General features: G+C 38.6%; 1 protein-coding gene across 1 annotated transcript; it reads right to left on the reverse strand.

Moving 5' to 3' along the window:
- Positions 1-470: 470 nt before the first annotated feature.
- On the reverse strand, positions 471-8,103 carry LOC134627096 (adhesion G-protein coupled receptor G1-like). The gene is made up of 11 exons (XM_063473057.1): positions 8,069-8,103; positions 6,900-6,984; positions 6,593-6,700; positions 5,445-5,606; positions 5,310-5,358; positions 5,121-5,212; positions 4,148-4,266; positions 2,257-2,534; positions 1,195-1,297; positions 725-1,059; positions 471-634 (listed from the first exon to the last, which is right to left on the reverse strand). Exons 1-11 carry the CDS (start codon positions 8,101-8,103, stop codon positions 588-590), a joined length of 1,413 nt encoding a protein of 470 aa, XP_063329127.1. The 3' UTR covers positions 471-587.
- Positions 8,104-13,461: the final 5,358 nt, after the last annotated feature.

Raw genomic sequence — 13,461 nt, forward strand, 5'->3', positions numbered from 1 at the left:
CTAAACCACTAAAGCAAAAGGTTATGGTCAATTTTAGCTCATGAAACTAACATGAAACCTCAAACCTTATGACAGTCTCCAGAAATGATTTAAGTGTGCAGAACTAATGCTGTGCATTACAATATTTTAATCATAGTTTTCCTACTTGACTCATACAGGAGAAAGCCAGAAGAAAATATCTGAAAGTGTATAGTTCACTGAGAGACTGACCTGCAGTGAAACCAAATGTTTTTATGAAAGTGCAAAAGTTTCCATCTACAGTAACTTACCTAAGTCATAACACATGAATTTTCTTTTATGAATCAGTAAATTGTTGAGAATCTTTGCCTTCTCTACTAAAAATAATGCAACCATAAGAATCATAGCTGCATTTTTTAAAAATAGACATTTGCACATAAAAGAAGAAACAAAACAGCAACCCCCCCCCCCCCCCCAAAAAAACAAAAAACAAACAAAAAAAACTCATTCAACAGTCAACACCTAATATGCATCATAGATAATACATCTTGGCTGTTACTGGCTATTGGCTGCTGCAACTGGTGTTCATCATTTTCTGAAGAGTCTCTGACTAATGAAACATAGCCTGATCAAGACTTCCGGGCCAAACCCACAGACCAAAGAAATATAAATACACCTGAGAAGAGAAGAAAAATGAGTGTTAATTCTTCTTGCAAGTGATCAAAGTCCAGTGCATATTCGATATAAGAATCATTCACATACTAACCTTGAAGGGAGTTCAAAATGGTGAATATGTAGATCCCAGCGAGTGAAACGTATGTAGTGCTGGCCAACCCCCAAGGTAACCCCAGCACAAAGCTGAGACCCAGCACTGTGACACAGTCCCTCCATAACCTCTTTCTTTTCTCTTTGTTTATCTCCTTCCAGTCACTGCTGCTTCCAAAGCTCATCTTCTTATCATCACTTCTTAATTTCCACATCTTACACACAACCAGCCCCAGCATGCAGGCATTGAACAGGACCACCAACAAAGGAAAGGCCACGGTAGTGATGTAGCTGACTAGAGGACGCTTTGATTGGAAGTCGCTGCTAATCCAGCACCTGCCCATTATAAAAGATAAAATAAAATAAAATAAAAAATACAGTGAACTCCTTTAACATAACAGCATGTATCTATGCATAGTCAAACTACCATGCTAATTACATATTTAAAATCAAAACCACTGAGTTTCTTACATTTGTGCTGTTGAATTGCCATTTTTGGCTTCCCTTAGTTGTAGAGTGTACTTGCCATAAACACCTGAAATCCCACAAATTGTTGCGACAAATGTGGGAAAACCTGGACAAGGGAATGATAAATTACCTTTAATTGAATCATTAGATACAAAGACCAAGATAAGATCAAATGTAACATTTTTTTTTTTGAAATTTGCAATATCCACTGCAGTTTCTCAAACATAAAATAAAAGATATACAGAGAATGTTAGATTATCACCAAGTTCCGGGCTTCAGTGTAATAACCTTGCCAGTGTCTGTGTGTGTGCGTGTAAAACGCAAACACTGGAATGTGGCTTCTCTTAATTCCATTTACTCAAAAAGAAATTGCTCTACATGAAAAAAAAAATACAAACAAATAAAAAAACAATAATATGAGTCTACACAAATCACCAACCTTGAGAAATTTTGAGATGGAGCCCCCATCTACATATTTCTCCTATCTCTAAACTGCCAGACTTTGTCAGTTTGTTCAGTTGACTAGAAGCTGAACTGAGAGAGGAAGTGATTTGCAACACAATGGCAACCACAGACTGAAAAAAGTCAATAACATTCAGCAGCTTTAGTAGATAATGTGTGAAAAAGTCCCACTATAAATTTTTCTCAATTTAAAGGCGAGCGATTCAAACAACAGCCAGGATACTCTGGCTTCTAAATTTTTCTTTGTATAATTTTGCTTGTTTTTAAGGTTATTTGTCAGTTTTTTGGTTTCTTGATTCTTGGTGTTCTTTATTGTCAGGTCTCAATTGTTATGAGTTTCACCCCCCACTTGTGCTCAGTATTTCCGTTTAGGTAGTTTCTCATTTCTGATAGAAGGATAACAATAGAAGTGCATGCTTCCTCCTGCATTATTGTCCAGATTAGATTCAGCTGTCTTGTTACCCTCTTGTTTTCAAATCATTAATTACCTTGCCTATATTAATTGCACTCAGTCTTGTCTTGGAACTGTTGCTTCGTTAGTGTTTTTCTTTTTCTTTTTTGCCGTATTTGACAGAAACACTGTCCCAACAAAACTTCACTAACCCCATCCAACCAGGCAGAGTTTGAGCAGGTATCTCCTGATATAGATATTAAAGACCCGAATGAGCAAAAGGTAGATTTGAAACCCCTCCAGAGCACTCCAGGTCAAGGTGGCCAGCAGAGACCAATGTAGAAAGAGACCAAGAACCAGGCAAATTGAGCTGTCCTCATTTTTCTTCAGCAATTCCCAGAAACTGCACAGCAGGAAGCTGAGGTGGAGGCAGAACATTGCCCCTGTAAGTTGCATGTGCAGACCTATGGCCTTCTCAGGACACCGCCGACTACAAGAGAAACAGGATTATTTATCACCAGTTTGCAGATAGTAGACATTATCTAGCATTTTTAGATGTTTAATTTAAAAATCAGTTTCAATATCTATTCATACTTTCCATGCTTTTCCATACTTTACACTAATAGAGATGATAAGCTTGTTGTTTGTTTATAATGGCTATAAGACTAAATATACAAGATAAAATGTCTTGTCTATGTGTAAGTGAGGCTCGTGGTCCTGTGGATTAAACAATAAAAGACAAAAAACTGAAGCTGGCTGCAGTGATGATAGGGTCTTCACACTTTGTCAAAGTGTGCTACAGCTGATGCCAACTGTTGCTACTGTCAAGCTATTTCCTGTTGCCACATGAATACCTTACACATCTCTTCATGGTAGTTGCATGAAGGAGTTGCTTGTAATATCATGTTCCTTTGTAGAACCCACAATGAAAATTTCCTGTACATCTCATGAACATTGTATGATGTTTACAACCTAAGTACCCAATTTCCTGTTTCTATGCCTATGCAGTAGTTCGTTCATCTGTGACCAACAGACATACAGACGTCTCCACACTTGGACTGTTATCAAACATGTGAAGTTTGGAGCAGATTGGGTAACCATGCCATTTTGGCACCGTCACATGCAAGAGCCATTAAATATAAACATTTTCACAACAACTGAGATAGTTGTCAGGATTCACAATGTTTCCAAGCTTTCCAACCCCGTGAAATATTTTAAGGCAAATTGAGATTTGCCCAAAGTTCAACGTAAATTTAAAATTTTCAGGCTAAAGTATCTAGCTATAGCTATAGCTACTGCGCAATACTGACATATAGGTGTGTTGAAACTGGACTGGGACTGAAGTGGTTTACTATCAGCAGGGTGCAGTGTCACAGACAACAAGTCAAACTATAGAAGAGAGAACCATAATTTATTTATAAGGAACTAAAACCTACTCTCTGCAAATGGCAAAAACCCAGGCATTCATTTAGGTTTATAAACTAACTAGGTTTTGTAAAAAAGCATTCATGCAGGGAAGTTGAAACATTATTTTTAAAAAGTTTCAAAAATTGGAGCAACAACTGAGGTCCTATGAAGCAACATGTGGTGAGAGGCGCTGTAACCTCTGACATCTATTAAAGGAATATTACAAATGTTCATGCTTCTTTTAGTGGAATCCAGCCTGACAAAAGTGCATGCCAATACTGAAAGTTCTGTCGTGCCTCAATACTAACATGGTAGTCTTCTTAGAAACAGGCAAGACATCTACTTAGCCACCAAACACTGTGGTGGGCTTCCTGGCTATTTGTGTGACCTGGGTTTTTGCCACTCACCAGAATGCAATGCTTGATGCGACACCTTTCACATTGAATGTTATCTTAAGTGTTTGGGACAAGTTACCTTTGTGATGCTTAATAACTAATGCCTAATCTTTCAGAACATAGTAAAAAACAAAACAAAATTTAATTTTTCTATGAAATGAGCCTGGCAGTAATTCACTTTGTATCAACACATTACTTTAGGTACTTGATGAAAGGATGAAAAAAATGTCTTGTCTGCTAAACTAAAGAGATATTCTACAATATTTAAAAATGACACATCACGGGACATGAGGACACTCACTGTAACCAAATGAAGACGATCAGGCTGATGAATGTGAAGACGACTGAAAGTGCTGATCCAATGTAAGTGATGTAGCTTAGCTTCTCCGCTTCCAAGTTTGTGACTGATATCTCAGGGTTCTGAAACGTAAGACAATACGTACGTATGTAAAAATAAGGGAATTACCAGTGTGACCATAAAGCTGGTGTAGACATGCTAAACACTGCAGTTCCTCCAAAAGCAAGTTAATTACTAAGGTTAAAATTGCCATAATGATATTAACAATCAAGTTTACAGCTTAGTACAAAAATAGTTTTGAGGTTCTATAGATAATTTCATCCTATTTATTACAATTGTAATAGAGTTATAATCCTTCACTAATGTTAAAGGAAGGCTCAAAGTAAGGCATGCGCCAGCTTTGAGTAACATGTTTGCTAGCATAAACAGCTCTGGCTAAATACTGTCAGCTAACCTTTAGATTAGTGATATTATTTAACAAATACTATGTGGTGTGACACAACCCAGCCAAACAATTTGTACTTCAGTTTTAGTGAGAGAATACAAGTATTCCAGTATCTTATTAGCTTGTTTCGTAAGTCATCAAAAGCAGATATCTGTATCTGTACAATGTACCAATACAGATTATTGATGAAGATTCCTAACATCTGTTGTCCTCTCTTCCTCAAGGCAGCTAACACTGAGGCTTCTAAATGCTGATTCCAAAACTAACGAGTGACATTGCAGGTTGCGTCCTGCTTTTTTACAGTCTATATGTAATGCACTAGTTAGCTTATGCTGGCATCAAAAAATCTATTCCTCATATTTATTCTGGTATATTTAATTATACAAAATATGTCACCCTTCAAATGCTATACAAATGGCATTTTGTCTCCTAATTGATATGCTGTGCCGAGTTACAGCTGCTAAACAATAATGAGACAAAAAATGTATATTTTATGACCAACTTTGATCATTTTCTGTTAAATTATATTACCACAAGAACAGCAAAGAAACTGAGATGGTCGCAGCTGCAAATAAATTCATCTCCAGTTTTATTGGTTTTGCAGCCTTCAATACTCCAATAACCTACACAGTAAAAAAAAAAAAAAATCAGAGCAAGTAAGTGTGCGTCGCCTTTTTACTTAGAAATAAAAATACCAAACAATGACATCAATAACAGCACCTGTTCCATTGTCTGATTCCTGCCAAAATACACACGTTCCATCTGTAATCTGTGAAGACTAAATCAAAATAAGAGGGAAACAGGTTATTCCATTTTCTAAATATGATGTTAGCCCAACTATGTTTGTATTTTTACCTTTTTGTTGTGTTTGAAGAATAACATGATGGGTTGTAAGAGATTTCTGATGATTTCACCATTTTCTGTCATGTTAACTGCCTTCATGGCCAGGACTAATCCTCCGAGCACAGTGCCTTCTCTGCGGTGGAATTGTAATCTATTTCTCTGTGGAGGACTCAGCTGCAATGAGGCAGACACATGACAATAATGTTAATGTTGAAAATGGGATTTGTGTTGTGTGTGGGACTTTAGGCTGTAGGTTTATATTGTGAAATGGTAATTATGAAAGAGTGAATTTTGGGCCATTTTACAGAGAAAGGCAAAAGTAATGTAAGGAGTAGTATAACGAATTATGTTGCCCTAGATGTAACTAAGTAGCGTACTGCGTTACTTTGAAGAAAAGTATCCTGTGCAATGTGTAATACATTACTTTTTAAAAGACCCCAATACTGATAACAACAAAGAGGGGAAATAGCTCACAGCATGCAATTCATTTGCATGAATGTTATATCTTTGATATGCTGCTTGGAGCTGGTGGTGACTCTCAAAGCAAAGCCCACGAGAACCTAATGAGCATCGATAAGCAATCGAGTGGGTAAAAATTATTGATAATGGAATCAGCATTGCTAAATTCTTATCAGTTCCCATTCCTACTGATACGTGGGAAAAGAATAAAGCCCTCTGAAAAGTGAGGACTCTTAAAGAGAATGCAACAAGGATGCCATGGAAAGATGATTCGTTTTGCAGGGCAGTGTCCTGTTGAGAATCCAAATCCTACAACTTTAGCGCCCTAGCTTGCAAAGCCATAATGGACTTTTGGATGTCGTCATTTTGCCCCTGCTCAGGCTTTTCAAAAGCTGCCATCCTCCATCTGAACTTTCACCTTTGTGTCTCTAACGTCTGGCTTTCTTCCACATCACCTTCTGACAGCTATAAATAAACTTCTACAGCTCTGAGTAAAATCCTTTCTGCCTCACTCAGCCATTATATCATTCTGCAATCAAACAAGACCTGATCTCCACTTCAAGGGACAGAGGATATAAAGTAAATAAACAAAATTTTTGGGAAAAAAAGTTGATGCAAAATGTTTCTATGAAAAACAATACTTAAATTATGCATTCTTACTGTATGATGGGACTAAGGTTCTCTCTTAAGGTTCTACTTACCTTAAAATAAGTGCTGTTGATAACAGAAGCCATCACTGTGGTGGCAGCTCCTTTGAAAGCTGAGGATGGGATGTGAACTCTGTGGTGAGATGTAGGGTTCATATCACCCTGAAAAGCACAAACAAGAGCATGAAAAAAGATCTGAATGCATACATCCTCTACAGTATATCAATACAAATATATATAACACAGTTAATAATTTATAAAAGTTACCTTTGCTTGCATCTTGTTCCTTGTCTCAGGTATTTATAGATCTTTCAGGAAAAGATATTATAAAAACAAACTCACCCCCCAAAAATGTGCTCACCTCTAGTGATGAGTTCACGGTTTGACGATTGAAGCCGAATATACGTCTTTTGAGTTCACAGGCTACAATTCTTTCCTCATAACACCTGCAAAGATATATTCACTATATAAGTATTCACTGATCTGAAACAAATGGCACAACTAAATCTATGAATATATACTGAAGGTGACGTTTCCATTACAATAATGAGATAATATGTTACCTGCAAATATTGATAAACACTACAAGTCAAAAGTTGGGACATACCTTCACATTTAATGGTTTGTTTTAATTTTCATGACTATTTATGTTGCAGATTCTCACTGAAGGCATCAAAACTATAAATGAGCACACATGGAATTATGTAGAAAACAAAAAAGTGTGAAAAAAGTCAATACATGTTTTATATTTTACATTCTTAAAAATAGCCACCCTTTGCTTTGATTACTGCTTTGCACACTCTTGGCATTCTCTCACTGAGCTTCATGAGGTCGTCACCTGAAATGGTTTTCCAACAGACTTGAAAGAATTCCCAGAGATGCTGAGCACTTGTTGGCCCTTTCGCTTTACCTCTGCGGTCCATCTCATTCTAAAACATCTCGACTGGGTTTAGATCAGGTGACTGTGGAGGCCAGGTCATCTGGCGCAGCACTCCATCACTTTCATTCTTGGTCAGCCTGGAGGTGTGTTTGGGGTCATTGTCGAGTTGAAAAATAAATGATGGTCCAACTGCAGGATGCTGTGGTAGCTATGCTGATTCAGTGTTCCTTCAGTTTTGAATAAATCCCCAACTGTGTCACCAGCAAAGCACCCCCACACCATTACATCTCCTCTTCCATGCTTCATGGTGAGAACCATGCATGCAAATACCATCTTTTCATCTTTTCTGCATCGCACAAAGTCACAACAGGTGGAACCAAAGATCTCAAATTTGGACTCATCAGATCAAAGCACAGATTTCCACTGGTCTACTGTCCATTCCTTGCATTTCTTGGCCCAAACAAATCTCTTCTGCTTGTTGCTTTTCCTTAGTCGTGGTTTCCTCTGAACAGTTGACGCAGAGATGTGTCTGCTACTGGAACTCTGTGTGGCATTTATCTGGGCTCTAATCAGAGGTGCTGTTAATTTCTGAGGTTGGTGACTGGATGAATTTATCCTCAGCAGCAGAGGTAACTCTTGGTCTTCGTTACCTGTGGCAGTCCTCAATTTCATGGTAGCACTCCATGGTTTTCATGACTGCACTTGGACACGTTCAAAGTTTTAGCAATTTCCCGGACTGACTGACCTTCAGTTCTTAAAGCAATGATGGACTGTTGTTTCTCTTAGCTGTTTGTTTCTTGCCATCATATGAATTCTAACATATGTTGTGAAACAGGGTGTCAGCTGTGTACCAACCTGACTTCTGCATAACACAACTGATGGTCCCATCCCAATTAAGAAGGCAAGAAATTCCACAAATGAACCCTGACAAAGCACACCTGTGAAGTGAAAACCATTTCAGGTGACTACATCATTAAGATCATTAACAGAAGGCCAAGGGTTTGCGGCGCTGTCAACAAAGCAAAAGGTGGCTACCTTATAAAATATAAGACATATTTAGAGTCATTTTGTCATTTTGTTCTTTGCTGCATAATTCCATATATCTTGCTTTATATATTTCAATTCAATTCAATTCAATTCAATAAACTTTATTGATCCCGAAGGTTGGCCCCGAAGGAAATTGGGTATTTGATATCTTCAGTATGTATCTACAATGTAAAAGTAACTTTTTACATTGTAGACTGGTACAGACTGGTAGTGTATATATGATAAACATAAACATGGATCTACTAAGTTGACCGAACACATTGTTTAATGGAACATGTTCCGAATTCCAACAGTTCAAGAAAAAAAAAATCATGAAGTTCTCTAAAAGCACACAAACCCCATTTTCCTGCATGACAGTCTGGTGATTTAAGCCGTGCACTGACACTGAATGACACTGTCAGCTTTTAGTAAAAGGCAGTGTCATGGGCTGTGTGTGGCAGGCAGATTTGGGGACTTAATATGCAGACTCACGGAGGCGGAAGTAAACTCAAACTTAGCTTTATTGTTGGACAAACAGTGGGTCGACGACCCAGGTACCCTAACAGGCAGTTGGATAGCATCATTTATGACTCTGTAAGGCACTAACACTCTCAGGAGTACTCTTTGGCTACGTCCACACTAGCCCGGATAGATTTGAAAACGGCATTTTTGTCTGAAAACGCTCCGCGTCCACACTAGTGTTTTCAGTCGTTTTCACAGAGTTGCGTGTCCACATTGAAACGGCCGAAAGCGCTTATGTTCCAGTACTGAGCATGCGTGAAACAAGAAGATTTGACCTGCCTCACTTCTGTCTGCCGTTATATTTAGTTTCAGGCTCTTTGAAATGTCGCGGCAAAAAGTTGAGGAAAAGCACAGAGTTTTTTAAATGGACTAACAATGAGGTGGAGTTGTTGCTGCAAGTAACACAAAAGTACAAAGATGCAAAAGCGAGTGAGAATTAAAGAATTTGAAGAAAAGCTATCTCGAGCATGTACAAACTGATATTAATCTTTAATAGGGCTGTCAAAATTGAGAGCAAACAAAACAACTGCTCTAAAATTACCCTCCGCTATCTTAATTTAATTGGTAACATGCTAGTCATGAATTAATGTTAATTAATGCTAGTCATCATATGACTAGCATGTGTCATCGTTTAGAAAGTCTGCGTTTTTGCTGTCCACACTGCAACGTGAAAGCACCGTTTTCAAATATATGCATTTTCAAGAGCTTTTTGAAAACGCTGCGTTTTCCATCAGTGAAAACACCGTCTCAGTGTGGACGGGAGGCCAAAATGGAGAGAAAACGATGCATTTTCAAACGAAAATGCATTTGAAAATGCATTTGACATTTGACAGTCACGCTAAGTCAAATCCAGCATTCATCCACAGCAAGTAGTGACATTAATTCATTCATGTAGTACAACAATGCAAATTATCCAAAACAGTAGTGTTTAGATGTCCATCATTTAAATTACCGTGTCCAAGAAAGACTACTTTGTGTACAGTGAAGCAGGACATCTTCACACCCTGCCAAAGTGAAGCAAACAGAAAGTGAAGGAATCAGAAAATAACAGTCAAACAAGATTTGAAGTTGATACAGTTTTGAAGTCTGAATTCAGAGACAAATGAAAGGCAAGATGTTCGGCTGTTTGGTCAGTACTTACTCAGTGGCTTCTGCGTTGGGAAACTGTTGTTGCCACCTGGTAGTAGAGAAGTGTTTTAAGGGGCTGTTAACAGTTAGTGTTACTCGTCTCATAAGCAAACAACTGTAAACATAACAGCAATTACATCGTAAGTTTACTCACCAACAGCTTGGGACATAGAAAAACAGATGATTTTGAAGAGAAAAAGTGTAATCCACATCGTGTCTCACTCGTCCACAAATACCTCTATGCTGTAAGAGGACCATTCAATGTGCTGCCCTGCCAGGTTGAAGTGTGCTTAACCAAGTGAGCTGAGAATTTCACATATTCTTAGCAGAGCTGAGGTTAAGAGGTCAGAGGAGGAAGTGATTCTTGGCTAATGTTTTTTTTTTTTTCAAAGATGTCATGACTGAGCAATTTTAAGCTGCTCGTTTAAATTTCCACTGAAAATTTCATTGTAAACATAGACTGACACACTGTGAAAAAGCATTAGAACATGACAAACCAGCCAAGACCATGATGTGGTCTGGTTTGCGTTAACCAAAACAAGCTTCAGAGCTTTAACCGGTTTGAAGCTAGTCTTAACCATTTAAAAAAATTAAATGACAGTTACACAGAAACAAAAAATGTAACTGAATAATGAATATTAGTCTTTTTTGAAGAAAAGGAATTACTCTAATGTTACTGCTTTACATATACGCAGATAGGAAGACGTTAAACCATAATTGTCAAGAACTGTTGAGAAATATAAGTTATCAAGGAAGTGAAACCTGAACCTGCATCTTGTCATTTTTCTAAAGATGGCAATACATGAAAACAAATCCACATCTTTGAAGGTATCTGTATTCCAGTATATAGTGTTTGTCTGCAGCTCTATAAGAACCAGACTGTCTGTAACAGTGGACTGAATACCAGATACTCCCAAATCATCCCTTCCGAGGCTTGGCCTTGAACCCACACGCTAACCATAAAAACTAGATGGAGGAATCTGTGCTCTGCCTGGAGTAGTGTTATAACTGTTCAGCCTGGGACACCACAAAGAGGCTTGTGGTGAGGATTTGGAGACACAAACTGATATCAACCTCAGTTCAGCTTGTCCCAGACTGAAAAAAGTTGTAGGATACCCCATATAGAAAATATTGTCAGCTCCAGGAAAGTGAAACTGGGCACCTAATTCATCGCCCTTGTACGATAGGAAATTGGTTAGGATGATTACAACAGGAATCCTCACACAGCAACATGCGACTCTCACAGTCTGTTCTCCAAAACATAAAAGAGGAATTATGGATTTGATCAACTGGTCCCTCTTCTCAACGAGAAGCCTGGGCTCGGGGGGAGTCCTGGAGGGACGTTCCCTGCCGGATACACGATAGATGGGTGGAAAAACTAGAGGGTCGTGTGCCTGGCAGGACTGTCGATCGAGGACATTGAAGACATCTACCTTTTCGGAACCATGATAACGGGGTTTTTGCTGATCGGAGCTGGCTTGGCCCTGGCTTATTGGAAATTGAAGAAGGCGGAAACAGCTGTTCAAAACCCCACAAGGCTGCCTGCGATGATTGAAACAATGGGACGAGTCGTGAATTCTCAAAATGTGCTCATTAAACGCAGCACGGAACAAAAAACTCTCTCCCTGATAACAGACTCTGTTTAGACTCTTCGTCCCCATCCCATGTCCCCCATCCTGGATTCCAAATGCCTTTGAACACTTATCTCGAAGGTGGAGGTCAGACATTGTGTGTTTGGTCGGAGCGTTCCTTTGTGAGTGCGCAAGCGCCAACCAACATGCTGCCTGCTGTAACCCATAATTTCCTTCAGGCTTAATAAAGTATTTCAGATTCTGATACAGAGTAACATGTCAAAGATCAAGAAAGCAAGCACTGATAATAGTGTCCCTTCATCATACAATCAGTGTTGAAAAACATCTCAGAAGATGTAGACAGGGTTCTGTATAAGAGAGACTCAGCAGGCTTCCTATCAAACTGTTTCCTCTATTTCCATCTATGACCTGAAACGCATTTCTTGGTATATTTTCTGTGCTAAGCTTAAACAGCGTCACACACGGTTTGATCCAAACAGCATGTAGTATATACTCAGTGATGTTGCGCTACACCAGACAGTTTCAGGAGCTAGGGGTGGGTGATAAACACCTTTATCAGGAGGAGACAGAAGTGCATCAAGGGCCATCCAGGTAAAAAGCAGAGCTAGAAGTCATGCATGAATGCATGCGCAATTCATAAAATGCATAAAAAAGAGGAAGAGTGTCTCCTGTGGTATTGCTGCCACCTGGTGGCACCTGCCACCTGTTTAAACTTCTAATGTCGGGTCATGATGTTGGAGTTGACTATTAACAGCCTTGTCTCTTACTGAGTACTGCATTTTAGGAGTTCTTCCGCTCTGTTCTCCTTTTGAAGACTGCTGTAAGGTAAATATTAAGCTGTGGAAAACCTAACACATAACTGTAACAGTAAATAAAGTAAATACTGTTTTATAAGAAAATCGTTGTCAAAAATTGTCAAAATTTGTCAACATTTTAAAGATTTACGTTATCAATATCAGGGAAGAATTGGCAAGATTAAGAAAGAAGGTATTTTAAAATACTCTTAATGAATATAGAGCATTCAGAGAGTACTGTAGTTCATTTTTTCTTTAACCTGAACGTTGCTATAAATAATAACTAGTTATAAGTAGGTATAGCACAGGTGTCGAACTCCTCGAGGGCCGGTGTCCCTGCAGGTTTTAGATGTGTCCTTGAACCAACACAGCTGATTGAAATGGCTAAATGACCTCCTCAACATGTCCTGAAGTTCTTCAGAGGCTGGTAATGAAATAATCATTTGATTCAGGTGTGTTGACCCAGGGTGAGATCTAAAACCTGCAGGACACCGGCTCTCGAGGCCTGGACACCCCTGAGGTATAGCATTAGGAGCAATTTATCAGAAGGACCTCAAAGGGTGATGCTTTAGCAATGTCATGCTTGTCCTGTTTGGTTGTGACAACTCAAGCAATACTTGAGTTGTCCAAGTATTGCTAGTGTTAGCCTGTCAGAGTCTCTGTGGAATCACAAACAACATACACTCCCTGACCACACTATTAGGTCATCTAGTATAAAATGTAATACATGGAAATGTTATTTGTGTCTTCAAAATGTCATTTTTATTGTCTCTTATTAGCACGGAATCTCTAAAATCAGCCAAAAAAAAAAATACTACACTCACTAGTCACTTTGTTAGGTACACTAGTTCAACAGGTCATTAACGCAAGTATCTAAAAAGCAAAACACACAAACAAACTCAATGCATATTGGCATGCAGGAATAGTGAAGATGATGTTCTCATGATTAAATTGAGAAACAGAACGGAGGTGACTTTGAGC

The sequence above is a fragment of the Pelmatolapia mariae genome, linkage group LG1 (genome assembly GCF_036321145.2).
Source record: "Pelmatolapia mariae isolate MD_Pm_ZW linkage group LG1, Pm_UMD_F_2, whole genome shotgun sequence".
NCBI classification, from domain to species: domain Eukaryota; kingdom Metazoa; phylum Chordata; class Actinopteri; order Cichliformes; family Cichlidae; genus Pelmatolapia; species Pelmatolapia mariae.